The 26188-nt window shown below is 41.6% G+C and overlaps 1 protein-coding gene across 3 annotated transcripts in view; it reads left to right on the top strand.

Annotated features, from left to right (window-relative positions):
* Positions 1–26188, top strand: part of Nav2 (neuron navigator 2) — a 379403-nt gene that overhangs the window by 307086 nt on the left and 46129 nt on the right. The window contains exons 13-20 of one of the 3 annotated variants that reach the window (XM_090348003.1): positions 4006–4297; positions 5137–5839; positions 9747–10211; positions 10850–10915; positions 12287–12331; positions 16117–16277; positions 18309–18497; positions 24337–24389. In XM_090348003.1, the coding sequence (XP_090204129.1) occupies positions 4006–4297; positions 5137–5839; positions 9747–10211; positions 10850–10915; positions 12287–12331; positions 16117–16277; positions 18309–18497; positions 24337–24389 (1974 nt within the window). The remainder of the gene's footprint in view (positions 1–4005; positions 4298–5136; positions 5840–9746; positions 10212–10849; positions 10916–12286; positions 12332–16116; positions 16278–18308; positions 18498–24336; positions 24390–26188) is intronic. The other 2 variants (XM_090348004.1, XM_090348005.1) reach the window with 2 other exon arrangements.

Genomic DNA, 26188 nt, shown 5'->3' with positions numbered 1-26188 from the left:
ACTGCAATTTTTTTTTTTCAGTACTGGTATTTTAACTTAGGCCTTTGCACTTGCTCAGCTGGTGCTCGACCACATGGCTGCTGGTAGTTGTTTGTTTGTTTTCAGGTGAGCCTTACAGACATTTTCTTGGTTTGTATTGCCATACTCCAAATCTCAGTCTCTTGAGGAGCTAGCTATAATTGTAGATGTGATCTACCCACCTGGCCCTGTGACATTTTAAATAAGATATATGATAGGGGGCTGAAAGTGTAGCCTAGTAGTAAAATGCTCGCTTAGCACACATGAAGCCCTGGGTTTGATTCCTCGGTACCACATACACAGAAAAAAACAGAAGTGATGCCGTGGTTCAAGTGGCAGAGTGCTAGCCTTGAGCAAAAAGTGTCTAAGGACAGTGCCCAGGCCCTGAGTTCAATTCCCAGGACTGGGGGGAAAAATTTTATATATATATATATATATATTAGGGAAAAGATAATTCTATGTCAGTTTACTTTTGCTATTCAGGGAGTTAAAATTCTGACTTATGTGGTAATGATTTTTATTCTGTGTAACCCTGAATGACACTAGAATCCTCTGAATGTAGGGATAGAGTTGGCTGTAGGCAGGAGGGCTGTCCTTTCTGTTTACTTGCTGGGATCTGTGGTTGCTGACTTTGAGTAACTTTTCTTTTTCTAACCTCTATTTTTCATTTGAGGTCTGTGAAATATAGGCAATAATAAAACCTCAGAATACAAGATGAATTAAGCACCTATGTATAGGAATATAGCATATATAAAGTGATATAGGTGTCAGGTCATGATGCTGATACCATTGATTATTACTAGGTCTCACACTTAAGTCATTTTACTCTCTAGGTATGTAGGTATTTGACATAAGGAAAAAGGGTCCCTGATGCCTGAAGGCTTGTGGCTTAGAGCAAGGAGATACAAATGGGATAAATACTAAATGTGGATAGCAGAGCACTGGGGAGTTTTCATGGGGAGTTTGGTAATGAAAAGAACCACTGTCTGTGGAGTCTTTCCATATTTATGTTATTAATTTCACCATCAACACTCTGAGACTTGTTTATAATAAGCGCTATTTTATACACAGAGTAACAATCCTTGAGCTGCAAAGGGATTTCCTTGAGCATCACACACATAATCAACAAATGGCTGTACCCAGTAGTGGAGCTCAAATTTGTCAGATTCCACAGCCAGCACCTTGGTCTACATCAATGCCAGGCTCCCCACTGCTTAAGCCTCATCCTAAGTCTACCCTCTTGTGTGTGGGAGGGAGGAAGACCACTCATAAAATGGAATTCTAGAGCAACCCATCCAGGGGCTGGGCTGCAGCTGTTTTAGGGGCAGATTGTGGGGCACAGCCAGCAGCCTGCTGAGACAGAAGAAAGACCTAGTATGTGTAGATACTTTTATTATGTGCTTTGGGGTGTGTAGAAGTTCTCATATCCTTGGACTTATATCAAGGAAAGCAGTGTGATGTCGAGAATAAAATGTGGGCTTGGCAAGTCAACATCCTAGAAACTATGTACCTTGCTGTGTGATCTTGGGCAACTACTTTTCTACCCTTTGCCTCTGTTTTTCTCATGTAAAACTAAGTGTGTTAACCATTACTTCCTCATTTTTAATGAAGATTAAATGATACATACAAAATACTTTAGCTCAGTGCCTGGTTCATAGAAAGATGTTGATGAATTTTTTTTTTTTTTACTATTATTCATAGCAATTTGATTGGGAGAAATAGACATAAGAACATTAAGAGAACAAATAGTAATTGAGGATATAGAATGTGCTAAAGATAACAAAATATTAGAGCACACTAAAGTATGTTAAAATAAACTTATGGTATGCTCCATGAGAGAAAGGTTTTTTTTTCTTGTTTCTATTTTTGTTTATTTTGCTGTCCTCGGTCTTGAATTCTGTGCCTGGGCACTGTCCCTAAGCTCCTTTTGCTCAAGGCTAGCACTCTACTACTTGAGCTACTGTATCACTTCCAACTTTTTCTGTGATTTACTCGACTCTCATGGGGCCAGGAATGTGGCCTAGTAGAAGAGTGCTTCCCTAGCATGCACAAAGCCCTAGGTCCAATTACTTAATACCACATGCCCAGAAAAAAAGCCAGAAGTGGTATTGTGCCTCAAGTAGTAGAGTGCTAGCCTTGAGAAATCTCAGGGACAGTGCTCAAGCCCTAAGTTCAAGCCCCAAGACTGACCAAAAAGAAAAAAAGAATAGTCTCATGGACTTTTCTGCCCAGGCTGGCTTTGAACCTTGATCCTCAGATTTCAGCCTTCTCAGGATTCTCAGCTAGGATTACAGGTATGAGCTTCCAGCACCAGGATGAGATTGACATTTTAAATTTGTTCATTTTATTCTTGGTGTAAATAAATTTGTCAGCCAGGCATACTGGCTCATGCCTGTAATCCTAGCTACTCAGGAGGCTAAGATCTGAGGATTATGGTTCAAAGCTAACCCAGGCACTGAAGTCTGTGAGACTTATCTGCAATTAACCATCAAGAAAAAAAAAGGTAGTGGCACTGTGGCTCAAGGGATAGGGTGGTAGCCTTGAGCTGAATTGCTCAGGGACAGCAAACAAAACAAAACAAAAATTGTAGCTTAGTGGTACAGTGCTTCCCTAGCATGTATGAAGCCCTGAGTTCAATTCCTCAGTACCACATAAACAGAAAAAGCCAGAAGTGGCACGGTGGCTCAAGTGCTAGTCTTAAATAAAAGAAGTAAAAAAGAAAAAAAGAAAAAAAATGAAGACAATGCTGTTTAATCCCTTAGTCTCTTTGACCAAATAGTGGCTGAAATCAGACAAGATCATTTTGTTATAAAGTGTGTTGTAGCCCAACAGACAGATATTCATTATTCATTTATTTGTTTTATTCCTTTCTCCTCAGTGTCTGTCTCTAGTGCTTTGTATCAGCCTGGAATATGGTATGGTGGCTTGGCTTGAATGGGTTAAATTCAGGAGGGGAGAGAGAACAGGGAGGAGAGAGAAAGGCGATTAAATTTGGGCTGCTTGTTGTAAACAGCTTTTGTTCTGTTCATTCCCTGTATTCTGTGGAGGAGGGCTTTGACCTGCTTTTGGTATGCTTTAGGTCATGTTCTTGCCAGGGGTTCACTTTAACTTCCCACCTTACTAATGGTGCCCAGTCTTGGTAGCTGGAACCCACACGAGACTCATTTTGCAGTGTAGCCACCTGAAAGTTTGCTGCCTTCCCTTCACGGTTTCACAGTATCGCTTCTCTCCCTGGTTATCCTCTGGCTGGCCTCAAACATTCTGGGTTTTGGTTTGTGGTTTTTAATGCAGCCGATCATTAATATCACCCCCTTGTCCCTTTCTGAGTTTCATGGCCGGGAGGTCAGGGCTCCTCCAAAGAAGGCTGGCAAATTATATCTCTATCTGAATAAAACCCACACAAGCGGAGCAAAGCAGTGGCATATAAATGAAGCTAGGGTAGGAGCAGGAACTGCTGCTGTTTGAGTATTTGTTTCCTTTCAGCTGAGCCCCCTGATTTGAGTGGAACACGCAGCCACTCTCACTCGGTATGTTGGACTTTGGCGCTGCCAGTGGAGTGATAGGGAGGCAGCAGAACAAAGGAAATATGGAGAGAAACTGGATGCTGGTTAGAGGTTTAGCATCAGAGCCAAAGGAGGCTTCTCTCCAAGTGGCAGAGTTGGTGGCCGAATTCCCATAGCATTTTCTTCTCTGCAGGCTCAGCTTTCTTCCCTAGGGCTCTTTTCCTTCTTTTGCTCTGCCCCTGCTCCCTTTATTCTCTTTCCTTACGCAGAATGGCCTATTTATACTCTTTATTTAAATGAATGAATAAAAAGACCTTTCTTACAGGATAATCAGAATTTAAAAGGCCGAACTGTTTAAAAGTACTTAGCAATTTTCTTTTCTTTAATATATTGGCTTTTTTGTTTTTTGTTTTTTTTGGGGGGGGGTGAAGAACTCCCTACAATGGGACTGGGGAATACTAATTCCAGGAGTCTCTGCCCACAGACCGACGCTGAGAAGCACTCACAGGTGGAGAGGAATTCCCTGTGGTCTGGTGATGATGTCAAGAAATCAGACGGAGGGTCGGACAGCGGCATAAAGATGGAGCCAGGATCCAAGTGGAGGCGGAATCCTTCTGACGTGTCAGATGAGTCTGAAAAAAGTACATCGGGCAAGAAGAATTCTGTCATTTCCCAGACAGGTTCCTGGCGGCGGGGCATGACAGCCCAGGTGGGCATCACCATGCCAAGGACAAAGCCAGCTGCCCCAGCAGGCACACTGAAGACCTCAGGGACTGGTGAGTGAATAAGAGACCATCCGCAGTTAATGGTTTAAAAGCTAATGCTCAGGGCTGTGAACATAGCCTAGTGGTACAGAGCTCACCTAGAATGCAAGGAAGCGCCCTGGGTTTGATTCCTTGGTACCACATACTTAGAAAAAGCCAGAAGTGGCACTGTCGCTCAAGTGACAGAGCACTAACCTTGAGCAAAAACTGTCCAAGGACAGTGCCCAGGCTTTGAGTTCAAGCCCCAAGACAAGCAAAAAAAAAAAAAAAAAACCCCAAAAACCAAAACAAACAAACCCAAAGAAAGCTGATGCAAGGACTTAACTGGTTACCTCTTTGAGTTCATTGGTTGCTAGCAACTGGCTTTCTTACCTGGGTATGCATGTGAGACCTACAGAGGCATACTGGTTGGATTAATTTATACTTAATGAGCTTGACTCCTTGCCAGGTGTCAGTTAACCCATTGGTGCAGGCTGCTCATGGATACGTTGATATATCGTGTACTGTCCATGATTTAGATGTATATTAAACAGGGTAGAAGCTCACCCAGGAAATGCCATAGACAGTGTAATTGGGGAGAGTGAAAGGTCAGTGAAAGACAGGATCCCCCAGCTCTCCTAGCATATCTGCCTTTGCCTTATCTAGTGTCAATTTAGATAGTTTTGCAAATGCATAAAATATCACTGACACTAAAAGGCTTACTGAAACCATGGTAGAGTAGATTATCTTTATCAAAAACTCTCTTCTCCTCCTCCCTAAGGACTCGGCCTCCTCCCTCTTCCCCAGGAAAAAGTGAGCCTTTTCAGAGGAGGGAAGCATCTTAAAGCTAACTTTCCTCATTTCTCTCTTAGGAAAAACTGATGATGCCAAGGTGTCTGAGAAGGGAAGGCTTTCCCCGAAAGCTTCCCAGGTGAAGCGCTCCCCATCAGATGCAGGCCGCAGTAGCGGTGATGAGTCCAAAAAGCCTCTTCCCAACAGCTCCAGAACATCTACCGCCAACACCAATAGTTTTGGGTTCAAGAAACAGAGTGGCTCAGCAGCGGGGTTGGCCATGATCACAGCCAGTGGGGCCACTGTCACCAGCAGGTCAGCCACCTTAGGAAAAATCCCAAAGTCCTCTGCTCTGGTTGGCCGGTCTACAGGCCGAAAGACCAGCATGGATGGCACCCAGAACCAGGACGATGGGTATTTATCTCTCAGCTCCCGGACAAACTTACAGTATCGTAGTTTGCCAAGACCAAGTAAGTCTAACAGCCGGAATGGTGCCGGAAACAGATCTAGCACCAGCAGCATAGATTCCAACATCAGCAGTAAGTCAGCTGGTCTGCCAGTGCCCAAACTGAGGGAGCCTTCCAGGACAGTCCTAGGCAGTTCTTTGCCAGGTCTGGTCAACCAGACAGATAAAGAGAAAGGGATCTCATCAGACAATGAAAGTGTTGCTTCTTGCAATTCAGTGAAAGTGAACCCAGCTGCCCAGCCTCTGTCCAGCTCAACTCAGACCACTCTTCAACCAGGGACAAAGTACCCAGATGTGGCTTCTCCCACACTTCGCCGGTAAGCAAGCAAATACATGGAACCCAGCAGAGCTGGATTACATACAATGGTACCTTGAATTAACAATTTCTTGTTTCTGGGGCCAGGAGTTTGGCCTAGTGGTAGAGTGCTTGCCCAGCATGCATGAAGACCCAGGTTCGATTCCTGGGTACCACATACATAGAAAAAAGCCAGAAGTGATGCTGTGGCTCAAGTGGTAGAGCTCTAGCCTTGAGAAAACCCAAGGACAGTGCTCAGGCCCTGAGCCCAAGCCCAGAACTGGCAAAAAAAAAAAAAAAAAAAAAGAAAGAATTCCTGTTCCTTAGGTACAGCAGCTTCTGTATCTCCATTCACACCTTGGGTAAAGCTGTTAGGTCAGTCTCTGCTAGCAAGTTTGTAGTTGGTCAGACAATATAACACAAACCTATTCAAACTAGTGAGTCCATTTTAATAGCCACCAACCACATCACCTTTCTTAATTCTGACTCAGTTTCCTTATCTGTAGAATAAGAACAATGGTACATTTTTCAAGATTCTCATAAAATTAATTATCAGGGGCCGAGAGTTTGGCCCAGTGGTTGAGTGCTTGCCTAGCATGCGCGAAGGCCCGGGTTTGATTCCTTGGTACCACATACATAGAAAAAAGCTGGAAGTGGTGCTAAGGCTCAAGTGGTAGAGCTCTAGTCTTGAGAAAGTAAGTCCAAGGACAGTGCTCAGGCCCTGAGCTCAAGCCTAGGACTGGCAAAAAAAAAATAATAATAATTATCATAAAAATTAATCTTAGTCATGTCTAGCCATAGTGAATTGATTTCATGAAAGTTAGGTATTATGCAAGATGAAGTTTCAGTAAGCTCAAAGGGAGCAGTGGCTCAAAGGGAGCAGATAATTTCTTTTCATTTTTTTTCATTTTAATACTATGAAACAAAAATTAATTTCAGAGACAGAATCACACTTTAAGTTTATTTTAATCATCGAGTTTTTTTATATCCTGTGCATAATTTCCGTTTAGTCTGTTGTCTAAAAAAAAAAAATCAACTCTTAAAGAAGAACTATTTATGTCAAGTACTGGTGGCTCACACCTGTAATCCTAGCTACTCAGGAGGCTGAGATTTGAGGATTGCAGTTCAAAGCCAGCTGGGGCACAAAAGTCTGTGAGACACTTATCAGAATATTGAAAGTAGTGCTGTGCTCAAAGTGGTAGAGTGCTAACCTTGAGCTGAAGAGCTCAGGGATAGTGCTCAGGCCTAGAGTTGAAGCAGCATAACAGACTTAAAAAAAACTAAATAAAAAATAAAAAATGAAAGTAGTGGTAGAGTGCTTGCCTAGCATGCACAAAGATGCACGCTCAATTCTTCAGTACCACATACATAGAAAAAAGCTGGAAGTGATGCTGTTGCTCAAGTGGTAGAGCTCTAGCCTTGAGAAAACCTAAGGACAGTGCTCAGGTTCTGAGCTCAAGGCCTAGGACTGACAAAGAAAAACAAATAAAGGAGGACAACTATTTCTAAAAAGAAGAAAATAGTGTTTGTTATCTGAAAAGGGCATCATTTTCCTACATTACTTAATGTGGAAATATTCACTGTTCATCTTTTAACAGTTTCTTTCATTTCTTTCTTTCTTTTTTTAAATTGTCAGGAAAATGTATAGAAGGGTTGCAGTTTCATTTGTCAGGTAGTAGTAGGTCATTGCTTCTTGCACATTAATACCCCTTCTCATGTTTTTGTAGTTTCTTTTATTTCTTGTCTGTTAATATTTTCTTGATAGAAATCCTTAGTGTGGAAGATTCACTTAAAAAAAAAAGTTTAAAAAAAACCTTACTTAAATTATCTTGCTATCCCCTGGCCCATCTACCTTGAATCATAGTTGTATAGGTTAGAGCACATCCTATCTTCCCAGGACATTTCTTGTCATAGAAAATAGTAAGTTCCTAGGATGGAAAATTAAGCAGTGAAAAAAATTATATGTGCATGCACATATTTGGGATGGACAGGAATGTCTGAAAAGACTTCAGAAGAAACATTCCACATGAAAGGTGTGATGAAGCCAGCTGTTCTGTGCTCTTTGTCTAGACTTGATTATTAGAATTTCAGTTAATGATTATTTTTTAGAGGGAAAGTCCTATTGAGCCATTCTTTGTTGTTTTAACAGATCACCTTGTAAATGAAATTTTTTTCTCTGCTTCTTGCCTCAAGTGTTATATGTAATATTCTCTCTCTTGTGTTATAGATTTCCTTTGCTGACTACAAAGGCATTTACTAGACCCTCAGGCTAGTGTAATAGGACACATGAAAATGCATGCAGTTCCGTATACTGGATGCAGGAAAATTCAGCCTGTAAATCTCACCCTCCCTAAATCACTGAAGTGTGGTCATAATTCTCTTGTCTGCATTAGTATGGAGAAGAGACACCCTTCAGTGAAGTGAGATAGATAACTTTTCAAATGATTTGAAGTAGTCATGGAGAGAATGAGTTATGCTTTAGCAGTACAAGGAGCAATTGCATAGAACTCTGAAAAAGATGGTCATAGTTTATTTTTCTAGCATTTCAAATAGCTTGGCAATGGAACGAGTTACTCTTTAGTACTGAGGTTCCTGTCCCTAAAAGTATGTATATGTTCTAAAGCAAAAATTGTAAAATAGGATACTTCATTTTCTAGTTTTCACTGGGGGAGGTGTATTTTTCCTCTGCCACTAGATAATATAGTGGGAATTGGTTAATTGACTATACATTTATTTGTTTGCCTTTACAATAATTAAGATTTGTAAGATTGTTAGGGGACAACAAAGTTTGATTGATATCACTTCAGGTGAAAGTCAAGCTGCCTATTGTGATGTAGTTTGGTCATTTTTTCATATGCTTTTTCTGCTCACTAGATTGGATGGGTGAAATAATGCCCTTGTATTACTAGAATGTGGTCTACTTTTTCACTTTAGAGAGCTCCCTGCCAATGTAAGAGGAGTAGTTTTTATCATTCTCTGTACTTATGGCAGACTTTTGGTCATGAACAAATGAAAGGTAACAGGAAATGACATTTCTAGGTGTCTATTTTAGAGTTGTGGTTTGTACACAGTATGTTAGGGCTAGTGGGAGCCTAGTAAACGTTCTCTGAAAGTCATTGGGAAAAATATAAATAAATAAAAACCAAGCTTTCTGGCCCCGAGAGATACACATTTCAGGTTGGCCTTTCCATTGAGGAGAAATCTGTAGACACTTTCTCTAGACCCTAACCAGATCTAGAATCATAGTTTTTCTTGTTGTTGTTGATGATGTTATGTTTTTGCCAGTCTGAGGCTTGAACTCAGGGCCCAGGTGCTATTTCTGAGCCTCTTTGTGCTCAAGGATAGCACTTTACCGCTTGAGCTACCGTACTACTTCTAGCTTTTTATCTGAATAGTTCACTAGAGATGAATCTCATGGACTTTTCATGCTACAGCTGGCTTCAAGCTGTGATCCTCAGATCTCAGCCTCCTAAGTAGTTAGGATTCCAGATAAGAGCCACTGGCACTTGGCTAGAATCATGGTCTTGATCTGAATGATTGCTTTGTGCCAGGTGTTGTGGATTGAAGATGACTTAGAAATCATTCCATTTAGATATTTCTTGGGCTAGGGGAATTTTTTTAGTTGGTATATTTATAGAAACAAAAGGGAGCAAGATCTTGGAGTGGTACGAACAGGTCTGTAGAACACTGTTCTCATCCTCCTGGGCTAAAATAGAATCAAAATCTCAGCTATAGCCTAGACATTTGATGCACCTGTGTCTAGGCTACTTTATGGCTGGTCTTTTCCAGTGAAGTCCCTGGGCTGTTTCAACAGCAAAGACTCTCCTCTTCTGGGGGCTTTACTGCCTCCCATGCACAACCCCTCTTAACTAGCTCAGTGCTGCTTAGGCCCATGTGTTCACCCCACACAACCCTTTATCTCTTCACAGACTCTTTGGTGGGAAGCCTAACAAGCAAGTGCCCATCGCCACAGCTGAAAACATGAAAAATTTGGTGGTCATCTCCAATCCTCATGCCACCATGACCCAGCAAGGTAACTTAGAGTCTCCCTCAGGCAGTGGTGTCCTGAGCAGTGGCAGCAGCAGTCCTCTCTACAGTAAGAATGTGGACCTCAACCAGTCTCCTCTAGCCTCCAGCCCCAGCTCCGCCCACTCAGGCCCTTCCAACAGTCTTACCTGGGGCACCACTGCCAGCAGCTCATCAGCAGTGAGCAAGGATGGCCTAGGCTTCCAGTCTGTTAGCAGCCTGCATACCAGCTGCGAATCCATTGACATCTCCCTTGGCAGTGGAGGAGGTCTGAGCCACAATTCCTCCACTGGCCTGATTGCCTCTAAGGATGACTCCCTGACGCCCTTTGTCCGAACCAACAGTGTGAAGACCACACTGTCGGAAAGGTTAGTACTGTACCCCTGGCTACTTCTATCTCTCAGGGAGATACTCTTCGTTGGATATAAAGATTAGATTAGGAGTCCCAGATGTCACTTAGCCTTTGCTTATGAGATTTCACTCTTTTCTAATTACTGTTCTTTCTTGGGTAAGCCAGTTTGGGTGGAATTTAGCTTGGCTTTGCTTCCTGTTATCTCCTTTTCCTGTGGTTATTCTTGGTGCTTGAAGTTGGTAAAAGTCTCTTGGAGGCAAATCTGTGTCACCATTTAGAATGGTGATCAGCTTTTGAAATCCTTCCACTTTATTCTGCTTATTTATCAGTTACTTCTTCCCCCTCCCCCAGTAATTGGGCAAGGTAGGTGATTCCCCTAAAGTCACAGAATGTTTGGTTGAAAGCTCACTAGGTGGCTCGATCCATTTGCTATCATGGCAAACACTCTGCTGCTGAATTGCTGCTGGCCACAGTGAGAGGAAAATATGAAATTGAAAGTCCTCAGGGCCCTGAAGTAGTGATGTGTTGTTCCTGCACACGGGGAAGATGCCGGCATCAGCACTGGGAAATGTTCTGATCATTATGTGTTACAACACCTCTCCTTCCTTAAGTCTAATGTTGCTTCTCTCATTTTCTACCTGTCTGGACCTCTAGCCCTCTCTCTTCCCCTGCTGCTAGCCCTAAGTTCTGCAGAAGTACTCTGCCCAGGAAACAGGACAGGTAAATGATATTGTAGGCTGGGGTCCATCAGGCCTCTAGGTTCCTCTGCCTGTCTGTGTCCAGTCAGATGTTTTGTGCAAGGCTGTTGGCCTGAGGCTTCTGCTTGTGTTTGTGGCTCTGGTGTACTGTGTGACAGCCATACATGCTGGTGAGGGTCTACTCTGTTGTCCCCTAAAGCCAGGGGTAGGTAAAGTTGGATGGCCCTTCATTCTCAGCTTAGAAAGGCCACCTCAAACCTTGCCACCTGATCAAGGGGCTCCAGAAGCTCTCACTTGCATCTCCCATGGCCTCCTGTGGCATGTTCCTGCTTCCCAGCTTCCTGCCCTTTCCTCCCCCCACCCAAGCCCAGAAATGGTCTACCACCCACTGTGTAGCTTGGCCCTCACCCCCCTCTCCTACCCCTCAAGACTCCCCTTGCAGCTGGCTCTTCTCCCTTTCAAACTCTTGCTGCAGTTTGGCTCATTATGTCTTGCAAAGTGTCGTGTTGCCTGTGCCCATATCCTGTAATGATAATGAAAAAGAGCTTGTTGAGACTTTACAAATGAAGAAGCCTGTGTTTGCCCCCAGCTGTGTGTGGGCCTCAGAGATAGATATTGACCTTAAATTTGTGGGGGAGCAATGGCTTGGCCAAATATAACAAGCAGATGTTGTTTCATGCTAGGGGAAAAAAATTAATGGAAACCTTCTTCACCCTATCAACAGCAAAAATTTGTTTTTGTCAGACTTATAAACCAAACCTTTAAACCCTTGTGCATGAAAATCCAAATGCTTTGACTATATTGGCCAGCAAGTTGTAACATGCCCAGACTCCAGCCCAGGGCTCAGCTCTTAGCTACATCTTTGCTGGGTGGAAACAAGGAGAAATTGAGAGGGACCTGGAATTCCCTTCATTACCCATGAATTTCAAATATGTAGACAGTTGGCCTCTTGAAACTCTGCAAGCCTCTTCACCTTCTTAAAGCCATTGCCAGGGGTATAGGAGGGGGTGACTTAGGGGTACAGTGAAGTGGGGCATCCTTTTTTTGGAAGCAGCTCTGGTTGTGGTGGTGATATTGCAGAGTTGGGCTGCTGGGCTCTGCTTCTAACAGGGCAAACCATGTTGCCTTTGAGCATGTGGGTAAAGAGGAATGAGTGGGGTTAAGTGACTCAAGGCCATCTGATGACTTGGTTGGTAAAGTATGTACTGATGCCAGTTCAGGCCAAGGATTGGGCTTTCCTACATCTGTTGCATGCATAGCTGATAAAGTGCATTCTCTGGTGATGGGAGTTTCTTTCTCAGGACCCTTCTGCCTCCCTAGCCTTCTCTCCTTCCATTCTCTGCCTCCCTTGTGTTTCTCTGAAGTTCTTGTTTTTGTTTTAACTTTCCTACAGTGACCCGCACCTTGATAGGAACACTTTGCCTAAGAAAGGACTCAGGTATCTGTCCTCTCCTTGTACCCATGCCATCTATTGTGGCCTTGAGCTTGGCTGTGTGGGGCTCTCATAGCTGGTGGGGCTGGGCTGGGGTCTCTGCTTTGGCCATTGCAACAAGACTTTTGGATGAGAGTTCTTTTGGCCCCTCTTGTTCTCATCTCTCATTTGTGGCTTATTTGCTTGAGCAGGAGCTGTGCTGTTTCTGGCCTAATGTGATAAATCCATCTCATGACAAAACACTCCTGGGCAAGCCTAAAAAGCAGTCACTGCTTCTGGTGGGGACCAGTGGGTTTAATCACCAAGCACTTCATGATCATTGTATTCATGTGACTGTTTACAACAGAAAGAACATGACTTATAGCATGCTGATGTTAGCTAGGACAAGGGCAAAGAAAGAGAGGACAGTTTCCCCTAAATTTAATGATATTTCACTTCTGCAGGGCTGAGAGTGTAGTTTGATAGAACATTTGCTTAGCATGCATGGGGTCATGGATTCAACAGATAACACTGCATAAACAAATAACATTTTTGGCTCATAAAAATTTGCAAAAACCTGGGTATGGTGACTCATGCCTGTAATCCTAGCTACTCAGGAGTCTGAGATCTGAGGATTGTGGTTCCAAGCCAGCCCGGACACTAAAGTACGTGAAACTTTTATCTCCAGTTAACCACTAGAAAACTGGAAGTGGCACTATGGCTTAAGGGGTAGGGTAGTAGCTGAAAAGCTCAGGGACAGCACCAGGCCTAGAGTTTAATCCCCATGACCAACCAAAAAAAAAAAAATTGCAAAAAAAAATTTACAAGGGCTGGAAGTTTGGCTTAGTGGTATAGTGCTTGCCTAGCATGCATGAAGATCTGGGTTTGATTCCTCGGTACCACATACATAGAAAAGCTCAAAGTGGTGCTATGGCTCAAGTGGTAAAGTGCTAGCCTTGAGAAAAGCCCAAGGACAGTGCTCAGGCTCTGAGTTCAAGCTCCAGGACTGGCAAAAAACAAAAAAGACAAAACCAAACCCCAACCAAATCAAAAATAGACACCAGTGGTTTACTCCTGTCATCCTAGCTATTTAAGGGTCACCATTCAAAGCCAACTCAGGGAGACTCCTCTCCAATTAATCACCAAAAAGCTGGAAGTGGAGCTTTTTCTCTGGAGTAAGTAGAATGCTATCCATGAGAGAAAAGGCTGAGGGACAGCACCTAGGTCCAAAGTTCAAGTTCCAGGACTGAAATTAAATAAATAACTAAACATAATAATAATCTAACATTTAAATGCTTTCATGCAAGATTGATAAAGATAGATACCTTGTACTTATTCTAATCAACAATTGAGTCATCTTCTAATGCTCACCAAGATACTGGTGTGATTATTGGGGATTAAAATATAGAAATGTACAGGGCCAGGAGCTTGCCCTGATGATAGAGTGCTTGCCTAACATGCGCAAAGACCCGGGTTTGATTCCTCAGTACCACATACATAGAAAAAGCTGGAAGTGGTGCTGTGGCTTAACTGGTAGAACCCTAGCCTTGAGAAAACCTAAGGACAGTAGTGCTTAGGCCCTGAGTTCAAGCTCCAGGACGGACAAAAAAAAAAAAAGTACATACGAGAGAGAGAGCGAGAGAGAGAGCGAGAGAGAGAGAGAGAGCAAGGAGTGGGAGTGTACTTCCATTCATAGTAAGTTGTGGCTTGGGCTTGGTTTTGGTGCTCAACTTGGTAAAAACAGGATGCTATAAGTCACCATTGCTCACATCATCTACATCACTTTGTCAAGCAGAGAAACCAAATTTGCTAATGCTCTCTCATGGTCTTACTGTCATTTCTGTTTTCTAAACACCCCGTTCTTTGTAGCATCTGCTTCACCCTGCATTATACATAAGGGCTTTCGCATAAAATGGAACTTGGAATGAAATGTTTCATTGTTGTCATGTAGCCTATAATTAATAACCTTCAACTTTAAAGACAGATAATTTTGAACAGTAATATGAGGTAGGTATCAATGCTCCCTTTCAATGAGAACTTGGTGTAAAGCCAATTCTGAGACTCTAAAAAGGAAAGTATTAAATCTCCTAGTGGACATTCTGTAAGAAGTCCAGGACTGTGTCCTTCCAGCTGCCAAGGCCCGTTGTATTTAGAGTTTCCACTGTGCCTTCGAAGGTACTTGTCAGTAAGCATACTAGTTAGTTACTTGTTATCCCAAGAGAAAAACTGACCTGATTAGTAATATTCTGAAATGGTATATGTATATTTCCATAATGGATCTGTCCTTTCAAAATAATATGGCTTTAGATTAAAAAAAATTATTTTTAATCCAGAAAGATCTGGGTACCTGTAGCTCATGGCTATAATCAGGAGGCTGAGATCTGAGGATGACAGTTTAAACCCAGTCTGGGCAGGAAAGTTGATGAAAATATTAACCACCAAAAAGCCAGAAGTGGAGCTGTGACTCAAATGGTAAAGCTCTAGCCTTGAATAAAATATTCTAAAGGCCAGCACCCAGGGCAGGCCCAGCGCATGCATGCAAGCACAAACACACACACGCACACACACACACACACACACACACACAATCCAAAATGGGAACTGGATATTGGCAGCTTATGCTTACAATGCTAGCAATGCAAGAGTGAGAGGATCATGGTTGAGGACCTGCCCAGGCAGAATAGTTCATGAGACCCTAACTCAAACATAACTAGTAAAAAAGAAACAAAATACAGGGCGAAACAGGATTGGAGATGTAATTCAAGAAATAGAATGACAACCTACCAGATGGAAACCCCATTACTATTCCCTCAAAAACAACAACAAAAACAAACAAACAGAAATGGAGTCTGTGGTATTTCCAGGATGTTGATACACTTAGCCACCTAGTCAATGGTATGCCCTAGAAAGGAACATGTCTGTCAGTGATAGTGAGAATGAAAACATTTCTTTGTTCCCTTTCTTACTGACATCCTCTGTCTAGCTGGCTGCCAGCACACACGCAACACAAAAGACACACACACACACACACACACACACAATAACATCATAGAACAATGTCTTTTTTTTTGTTAAGCCTGTAGCTTTTAAACAATCTCCCTAATTACACCAATCAGCAGTACCTAAGTTCAGAATATAAAATGGGAATAATTGCATCTGTGTTGCTGAGTTGATCTGAGGCTTCAGTTAAATAATGCCTGTAAAAGTGCCTGGCTCATTGTGGATATTCAATAAATCATTACCAAATACATTTCAGAGTACATGAGGGGAGGAACCACATGACTTTTGAAGACCTAGCTCTCTTTGCAAAGACTTGTTTGTGCTAGATAGCAGGCAGCATCTACTTGAGCCCATCCTCCACAGCCTGCACGCTAACATGCTGTGATTCATGACCACTTACTTGGGCTGTGGAGTGCAGATGCCAGGAGTTGCCTAATTAAAACTTCCTCGAAGCTCTAACAGCAGCTCTTTTTGTTGCTTTAGTCCTGTCAGGGTGAGGGCTTTGGCATGACACTGTCATGAATCAACATGTTACAGTTACGCCCAGTGACAGCTCTTGTGAGCACTTACTGATCTTCTTCCCTTTAGGTATTCCTTGCAAACTAAAAGTTATTGTAATTTTCCCCAAACACAGCCAAGTAGGGGGAAAAAGTTTTGAGAAACCTTGTAAGTTTCAAGGGTGTGTATTAAACTGATTTAAAAAAAAATCATCTTTACATATTTTTTCTTCTTATATACTTGTCATCAGCTCCAGAGAGTTCATTTTCCTGAGTGCCGTTCATAGTTCATTCCAGCCTGGTTTCTGTCTCCAGGTATACTCCCACCTCCCAGCTCCGCACACAGGAAGATGCAAAAGAATGGTTACGGTCCCACTCTGCTGGAGGCCTGCAGGACACAGCTGCCAATTCTCCCTTTTCCTCTGGTTCCAGTGTAACTTCCCCCTCTGGGACAAGATTCAACTTTTCCCAGCTTGGTAAGTAGCCTCTGCCATAACCTGTGTTGATCTGTTAGAGGTTTTTTGTTTTGTTTTGTTTTGTTTTTTGCCAGTCCTTGGGCTTGAACTCAGGGCCTGAGCATTGTCCTTGGGCTTTTTTTTTTCTCAAGGCTAGAGCTCTACCACTTGAGCCACAGCATTACTTCCACCATTTTTCTATGTATGTGGTACTGAGGGTTTTTATGATTGCTAGGCAAGCACTCTTACCACTAGGCCAAACTCCCAGCCTATAGTTAGAGGATTTTTTTGTTGTTGTTTTTGGTCATGGGACTTGAACTCTGGGCCTGGACACTGTCCCTGAGCTCTTCAGCTCAAGGCTACTGGCCTACCACCTTGAGCCACAGCCCCACTTCCGGTTTTCTGTTGATTAATTGGAGATAAGAGTCTCAGGGACTTTTTAGTGCCTGGGCTGGCCTTGAACCATGATCCTCAGATCTCAGCCTCCTGAGTAGCTAGGATTACAGGCATGAGCCACCATGCCTGGCTTTTAGTTAGAGGTTCTTGATATGTGGTCCTAACCATCTGGTCACAACGTGCTTAGGATCTGATCAGTCCTTGACAATGTAGTTTGATTATAGGTGGTCAACAGTCAAATACAGAGAAAATGGCAAAAGTTTTGGTATTCTTTTCTTTTTTTTCCTCCCTGTGGTTGGTATAAGTAAAGTTACCAAAAAAGAGCAAACCATCCCTATCTTGAGAATGCAATCTATTTCTCAAATGTCCTGAAGAAGTGTGTTTACAGCTTAGCCACCCTCATTGATTTATTAAGCTGGAAGTAAAAGTAAAGTTTTCATTGAATAAGTATTCTTGGAAATGCTGCTGCTGACATAATGCTTTGACTGACATAGTGAGAAAGAAAAAGATTTTTTTTTTTTTTTTTTTGGCCAGTCCTGGGCTTGAGCTCAGGGCCTGAGCACTGTCCTTGGACTTTCTCAAGGCTAGAGCTCTACCACTTGAGCCTCAGCACCACTTCCGGCTTTTTTTTCTATATATGTGGTACCAAGGAATCGAACCCGGGTCTTCATGCATGCTAGGCAAGCACTTCAACCACTAGGCTAAACTCCTGGCCCCAAGAAAAAGATTTTGTAACACAGTCTCTGCTGGCATGTCAGTAGGTTTTTGTTTTGCTGTTTTGTTTTGAGACAGACATATTCATGCAGATCTTTTGGAGGACAAAAGAGAACAGTCCAAAACTTGTAGAAAACCAAGGCATAATTGAATGTAGTAAGTACTACATACAGTTAGAAAAAGGACACCTTGTTGCTGCTTGCTGTTATTATTGGACAGTGATAAGAAGGAAACTGAATTTGGAAGAATGATTGAGAGGGGGAGAAATTTCTAGACTCACTTCAGACTTTAGAGCAGCATCTTTTTCTAAATACTGTATAATAAAGTCAATCTTTAAGGATAGTTGTGGCTTGTATCCAAGTGAGCTTTAACTCGGCCTCAGAAAATACTGTACATTGCTAACACAGAATTTCAATCGGAGAGCTAGTATGAGGGAAGGTAAGTTTTCCTCTGTGTGCTGAAGCTATTCAGACAACTATTATTAAATATTCCCCCTCAAAGGCACTAAGCCTGGGTTCATATTGTTCTTTCTCAGCCATAACTCTTTGCTGCAAGAGGTTCTTGTCATGCACAAATGCTTCCCATCTGATCAAAAGCCTCATTGCACTATTTTGGGCTTTTGGCTTTAGAGAGAATTGTTCCAGATGAGCCGGGGGAGTAATTAGCTCATGCCTGGAAGGTGACACTGGCTTGTCTGAACGTGCCAAGTTGGAACGCTGAGGCCCAGTGCCTTGTTTTGGAACTGACCCGCCTTCCCTCCCATATTTTTAGCTCTATGTATATACTCAAATGCTGATGCAACTACCTTTTAGAAAATAGACAAGGGAGAGGAGCTGGCAGGACCGTGTATGGCTAGTGATAAGCAATCTCTTCTTTGTCCCCATCTGGGATTTAAACAGAGCCATGAATTTTCCAACACTTGATTCACTCCTTCCATTCCAGCGAGTCCCACCACTGTCACCCAGATGAGCCTGTCCAACCCAACCATGCTGAGGACCCACAGTTTGTCCAATGCTGATGGGCAGTATGACCCTTACACTGATAGCCGCTTCCGGAATAGCTCTATGTCCCTGGATGAGAAAAGCAGAACCATGAGCCGATCAGGCTCCTTCAGGGATGGATTCGAAGAAGGTAAGGAAGGAGACTTGCTTTTTCCTAGGTCACTTATTGATGACACACAGTATGATGGCCCTCTGTGCTAAATTAACTTTATAGACCCGAGACTGCCTTTTAAGTGCTTCCAACTCTCCCTTCTCTGGAACTGGAAGTGATGAATTCTGAACAGTAAGGTCCAACCTTTAATTATCTTTTTAGGATTTAATGGTAAAGTTGCTAAAAACATACTGATGACCCTTAGTACTGACTGCCTCTGCTCTCAGCTTTTTTGACCTGGACTGGACTTACAGCTCTTGGCTTGTACTTCACCTTCAGGACCAATCACTGGCTCACTCTATTTGCACAGAGTTCACCCCTATGCTGATACAACCTGTAGCTTCCGGTCCAGGCAGCTGAGCCTCTGTGTTCTCCTCCGATATTTTTTGATCTTCTCAAGCACTAGTTTTAAATTTTTATTGCATTCAGTTTTGCCCATTTCTTTCTTTGGTTGCCAACAGTAAATGCTGGGTTGGATTTTTCTGTTTTGTTTATTTTCATCAGAATTGTGGAAGGAAAGTTCTATAGATAGCTTTGTCAGCCACCCTCATAACTCATTTCATTTCTCTTTGCTTTTGCTTCTTTACCTGAGATTGGAGTTAGATTGGAGCAAGTAGTTAAAATGCTGTGGAATGACATCACCTACATCCCCATTAGGCTTATGGGATACTGGCAGTATTAGTGGACAATGTTTAATAAAAATGAAATCACGTAGGGCATGTAGTTCTGTAGATGAGTGCTTGCCTGCCATATGCAAAATAAGATCCAAGTTTTGATCCCTAGCACTATAGGAAAACAAACAAAAGAATATGGAAGCCAAGCACCAGTGGCTCATGCATGCAGTCCTGGCTACTCAGTAGGCTGAAATCTGAGGATCATGGTTTGAAGCTAGATTTTTCAGGAAAGTCCACGAGATTCATATCTCCAGTGAACCACTAAAAAGCCAGAAGTGACACTGTGGTCCAATTGGTAGGATATTAGTGTTGGACAAAAAAGCTTAAGGAGAGTGCCAAGGACCAGCACACACACACACACACACACACACACACACACACACACACACTAATAATAATAATATAGAGTTAAAATAAATTCTAGCCCCACTTTTCTGTAGGTACTTGATCTCCAGCAAGTTGCTTTACCTTTCTGTGTTTCTATTTTCTCACTGGAAAAAAAAATGAGTATAATAATAGCATTCATCTCATGGAATTATAAGCATTAGCTGAGATAATAAGTGTAAATATTCACACAATAATGCTATTATATGCCGTATCCTGTATAGTTTTTGAGAAGCCAGTGCTTCTCAGTAGCTCCAAGTGACAGATGATGAGGAGTCTGGAGTCCAGGCTAAGGGCCAGACCTGTATTTATGCCTTGTACTAGTAACCAAACAGAATGTAGTGGGTAAGTTGTAACTACTTTTTTCTGTGCTCAAATTTGTCCTACAAGAGTGTGGAGAGAACAAATAGAGTTGTGGTTGTTTAGGAAATCCCAGATCAAAGGGAGAGAAGAGATCCACTTTTGCCTAGTATTCTTTTTTAACAGAAGATTTAAAGACTTTAGTTACAAAGCAGTTGCTCTCTGGTTAATCTTCTTGGCGACTCAGTACTTTGCGACCCCTGATTTATGTATCATTTGCATCCAGTGACATGCAGTAAGCAGACTTAAGTCTGTAAATCCATATATGGGAAGCACGAGCACAGAGTATTAAGGAGCAGAGGTGCCTGAATGGCTGAGGACATTCTCTAAGATTTAAGAACTGGAAATTAATAACTACATCTACTCAGAGCAGTATAGTAGAGGGATATCCTGATGCTAAGGGAAGGGAGGAGGCAATTGTCTTGACATTTTTTCTGGTCCATTTACTGGTTAAATCTGGCCCCATAGCATTTCCCTTGCATATGAAGTATCTCTTGTGCTGTATCTTGTGTATTCATCTTCTGTGTTGTGCATGTACCTGAGTGAATCATGTTCAGTACTAAAACTTGTCCAAACAAGCACACATTGCTCATAAAGGTCGAGGACAATTATTGTATCATCACTGGATAGTTTTTATTTATTCCATCTGGAGTCAAGCTGTCAGACAGCTCAACTGTGGAATATGTAGGATGTCAAAATGGCAAAGATAAAAATTGCTCGTCCATAGCAATGTCTAGACTTTTGTGAACATAATGATTCATCATGACACAGAACTGAAACACAGGTAAAATTTAGACTTTATGGGAAGAGGTAGGAATGTTGTCAATTTATTATAAACATACAAAATTTTCATCTTTCAGGAAATTTGTTATCAGATTGCTTTGACTCATTCCAAGGCTATTTTATTACAAAAACAATACTGAGCTTGTATTGTTTGGAGTTTTTAATTCCTTTGGATGTTGACATCTCCCCACTGAATTGATAAATAGTATTTGTGAATAGTTGAAGAACCAACTTGGACTAAGTTGTAACCTCCTTGTAACTGTCAAGTGTATCTATGTTATTAACTGAGATAGAAATTTAGGAAGAATTGACATACAGATTTTGTGAGATTGTGCCATTTAATTAGCACTTTTATTTTTGTCAGTAATGGGGCTTCAAGTCGGCCTGGGCACTGTTCCTGAGCTCTTCAGCTCAAGGCTAGCACTCTACCATTTGAGCCACAGCACCACTTCCAGTTTCCTGGCAGTTAATTGGAGATAAGAGTTTCACAGACTTTTTTTGTCTGGGCTGGCTTTGATCCTGGATCCTCAGATCTCAGCCTCCTGAGTAGCTAGGATTACAGGTGTGAGCCACCGGCTTGCACTTTTTATTTTGATGGAAGTGGAAATCATAAATGTATAGATACAAGTAAGGCACAGATAAAACTTTTCGAAAGTTATTTCAGGTATATTTCCATCGAACGTATGCTACAATCTTAAAATCAACTTTAATATGTACATTAGAAGGATGCTATAGGCCTTTTAAAAATGGATGTCTTTTTTTGGATTAAAAAAAAAATCCCATGCCTGTGCTAACCAAAACTAAGAGCAAGTACAATCTACAATTCAGAAAGACCTGTTCTTTTAGTTTGCATAGAACCTACACTTATAGAGAGAGCTATAGCACATTGGTGTCTCTAGTTCCTGAGTTGTTGTGATCCAAATCCCTAGCACCTCTACAGTTTGGCACTGTGACTTTGGGTAATAAATTTGCCTCTTCCCTAGTAACTAAAATGTGGGTAATACTTGTGCTTGTTTTAGGGTACTATAGGATAGATTACCTGAAGTAAATCCTAGAAAGCATTTGGCACATAACTTAGAAAGGTACTTATTGTCAAGTGTTCAATCAATGATAGCTATTGTAATTGTTGCCTTATATCCTTTTTCCCTAGGGCCATTATCGTTTTCCCCCCAGTTCTGGGGCTTGAACTAGGGGCCTGGGCACTGTCCTTAGACTTTCTCAGGGCTAGAGCTCTGCCACTTGAGCCAGCGCCACTTCCGGCTTTGTCTGTGTATGTGATAATGAGAAATGGAACCCGGGTGCTAGACAAGCACTTTACCACTAGGCCACATTCCAGGTCCCTTGGTTGCTTTATTAGCTAGAATACCTCCATGCTGTGTAATGGTTCTATCTCTAATTAAAACTCTTCTCAAACATGAATCCTCATTTGTGCCTTTGTGTAGATTATAACAAAGGCTTTACAAAAAAAAATAAGCAAATAAATAAACCCTCAACTCAGTAAAATAGATCATTAAGAGCAAGGTAGTCCATGAACTTCTAGTCCACAGGTCCTATTCTTCAATTGCTATGTGACCTTAAGTAAGTCATTTAAGTTCCATTTTCCTGCAGTGACAGAGATGGTCTAGTTGTTTATACTGCATGGTTCCATGTAGCCATTAACATTTTGGAGGTGCAGAAAGGAAAAACACATGATATGTTTTAGCCATTTGGGTTTTATAACTCCACAGCATTTTCTTATCCAAAAGGATCCATTCCACATTATCAAGGAGGGCTGCCTGCAATGGCACCACAAGCCACATTCAGGTTTGGGTTGACTCTGGAACTCAGAGTCCATTTGTTTGGACCACCACACTGTTTTTGCTTTTTAGCAAGTAAGAGGAGTTAATGACAGAGAAAAATAATGACTTTCACTTTAAGCCTGCCAGATGTGTTCTTCTGCCCTTGGCCCCAAGATTACAATGAGTTGTTTCTAAATCTGTCAGTAAGCTTGTGTGTGTGAGATGTGGGAATCGAAGAGAAAACACTGTTTCCAGCAGTCAAACTCCATATGGCACCTTTTGGGCAGGTCTTGCTGTGCAAATGAGATTGGAGGGTCACCCCATGTCACTCACATCTCCTCACTTAACTCCAATATACTCCTTTGCTGTGGTCCTGGGTCATGGGCCTGAGGGAAGTTACCTTTTCGGAATATTCAGCTGCTAGTGAGGGACTTTCGAAACCTCTGTGAATATGTGAACATATTAACACTGAGAACCACTATTGGCCACTAACATCTTAAACTGTTTTTGGTTTTGTTTTGTTTTTATGAGACATAGGTAGATTGTCAGGTATTGAGGTGAAGATTTACACTCCACATTGCTAAGAAGCGTGGGTGAGAATGAGAAGCCAAAGGTTATGTGGGTAAAGGACAGGGGAAGCCTTTGCTGGTAACAGTCAGGGAAAAGAGGAAAGCTTCATGGTGCCACTTGAACTGCATTGGCAAAAACTCTGAAGAGAAAAAGTACCATCTAGGGAATGATCAGGGAGAACTACAAGAATGCACGATGTGATAGGAACACACAGAGAATGGGCGGTCAGAGAGAGGTACCTGAGTGTTAGGCAGAACAGTTCATCAGATACCTTGTTGGCAGTTTGCTTCTGCCAACCACTAAGCCAAATTGAGGTTTACTACTTGGGTGGTTAGTGCATGTAGAAAAATCACTCCCCAGCCTCCTGCCTCAGGCCCCTAGTTTATCCCACACAGATGAGATGCATGGGAATATAGGCATTTCTTCTAGGGTCAGGAGAGCTGTGCTCCATTGGAAGGCCTGTGAAGGCTTTAAGAGAGGAATGGTTCGACCTTTCAAAGAAGTTGTCAAGAGGTTGCTAAGACAATAAGAACCTGGTTTCTACATAGAGTATAGCCAGAATACTCAGTTCTGGGAAAGACTGCTTTAAAGTTAGAACAAATAGTAATATGGCTTTCCTGGCTAGAGACAGGAGGTTGGGAGGTTAATGCAGATACATAAGTATGGTGTTAAGTCAAAAGTTCTGTTCCAAAACAGGAAAAGAGGATAGCTCTTGTCCCTTTGGATATATCATAGAAATTCAAGAACTTAATTGCATATATTTTTGTTTAAACTAATAACTCTGTTTTGTGGTCATCTAAAATGAGTTTACTATGGCCAACAGTCTGTTAGGTTCAAAATAATCAGCTTATCTTTTTGCATATACAAGTGATAGATGACAGTAGGGTATGAAAAATAAATGCAGGCAACACAATCTCAACCTGGGGCCGGGGAAGAGTGGGGTGAAATATTCTGGAACAGTAGCAAATAGCCTCTGGGTGGTGGAATTATGTGTCACTACAAGTTTTCATGAACGTGCTTCTTAACATTTCTGTGCACTTGAACACTGCTAATATGCAGCCATATCTTATTTTAGTAGTTAAGAAAAATGTACTTAGAAGGTCATAAGAAAAATGTAATAATAGCAAACTGAATACCTAACAAGTTCTTCTTTATTTGATACTGTCCTTTGGTCAGCAGTCACCAACCTTGGCCCAAGGTGAGAATGAACCATTCTGAGCCCAACAATGTTCTAGAGTGCTATTTACTCTTTTCTTTTTCTTGTAACAGTTCATGGATCCTCACTGTCCCTGGTTTCCAGCACGTCATCTATTTATTCTACAGTGAGTATAAATCAATGGTGTGTGACTACGATCATGAGAACTTGGGAACCTTTATCAAATGTGTCAAGAATAAAATACAAGCATTTCTCTGGGAGACAGCATTTCCATTATAAGAGGATCAATTAATTAGGGGCATGAGTTGAAATTCACAAATAACTATTAATTATAATACACCATGCAGTAAATCAGGAGATAGCTGCTTTGTTAAAACTGAATTGTGTTTTTGGGTGGTAACAAGGTAGAATATGTGAAAAGCACCTGCTACAAAAGAAAAGCTCACTCTTTTTCTGTTCTTTTTTTTCTCCTTCCCTCCCTTCCTCCTTTCCTCTTTCCCTCCCTCCCTCCCTCTCTCTCTTCCTTTTCTTTCTTTTTTCTTTCTTTCTTTTTTTCATATATTTTTATTGTAATTAATAGAAGGGTTACATGATATTTGACAGATAGATGGTGCATTAATTCCCATACATTGATACCCTTTCACATGTCTTGGTCCCCATTTCCCTCCCCCCCACCCCCATCCCTCATCTTGTTTCTTTCTTTCTTTCTTTCTTTCTTTCTTTCTTTCTTTCTTTCTTTCTTTCTTTCTTTCTTGTGGTTGATTTTGAACTCAGGGCCTGGGCACTGTCCCTGAGTAGAGCCACAGCTCTACTTCCATTTTTTGGTGTTTAATTGGAGATAAGAGTCTCACAGACTTTCATGCCCTGGCTGGAATTGCAATCCTTAGATCTCAGTCTCCTGAGTAGCTAGGATTATAGCTGTGAGCCATTGTGAGCTTTTTAACCTCTTATCTGCCTGTTTATCTATATAGCAGAAAGAAAAACAGCCCCTATTTTAAAGAGCTGTAATGGATATTAGATTTTTTTGAGGACTGTATTTACAATATGAACTCCAAGAGCTAGAAATTTCATTTCTAGTACCTAAGTCATTGCTTCATACATAATAGCCTTTCAAAAAGTAAGTGTGAAAGAAATATGAAGATCCATATGAAGCAATAAATATGTACAGATAGCTAAGAGTAAATGTCCTAAATACTAGATGTCATCAATGAGGGGGAATATGTAGCAAGAGTCAGATATAATTAAATACATTTGGATTCTCAGTAATTATTTATTTGTTCCATAGTACTTTTTATACCTATACACTGCCTTAAAAACATTAATCTGGAAAACCTATAAGAACAATTTAAACATCTTTATTAATTTTTAGCTTTTAATTTAATGGAAGCACATGTTCTAGTAATTTTGGATTTAATAATGCCAAGTTTATGGGCTATGCAGAAGAATTAACTATATAGCCCTTGAAAATAAAAGATCATGCCAAAGTCAAGTTAAAGGCACCAGGGCCCATTTGTTTCTTCTTAAGTGTAGAGTGAACAAACAGACTCCAGTGATTATTCAGTGGGTCTGACTTGAATGACCTACAAACTCTTGTTTCTATTCTTATTGCTTTACTTCTCCAGCTCTAAAATTTCTCTCTGTAGCTTACCATCTTCTCTGATTTTTTTTTTTCTGTCAGTCATGGGGCTTGAACTTTGGGCCTAGGTGCTGTCCCTGAGCTCTTCAGCTCAAGGCTACCACCCTACACTTTGAGCCATAGCACCACTTTCTGTGTTTTAGTGGTTAATTGGAGATCAGAGTCTCATGCACTTTAGTTTCAGGACTGGGTTGATCCTTGATCCTCAGGTCTCAGCCTTCTGAGTAGCTAGGATTACAGGTGTGAGCCACCACACCCAGCTTCTTTGAAATTTTTATTACTAGATCCTATCTCCCTTTGAGAGCAGCTATACTCTGTTAGAGTGTACC

This window comes from Megascapheus bottae, chromosome 16 (assembly GCF_031878675.1).
Source record: "Megascapheus bottae isolate mThoBot1 chromosome 16, mThoBot2.hap1, whole genome shotgun sequence".
NCBI lineage: Eukaryota > Metazoa > Chordata > Mammalia > Rodentia > Geomyidae > Megascapheus > Megascapheus bottae.
This window is presented reverse-complemented; position numbering and strand designations above follow the sequence as displayed.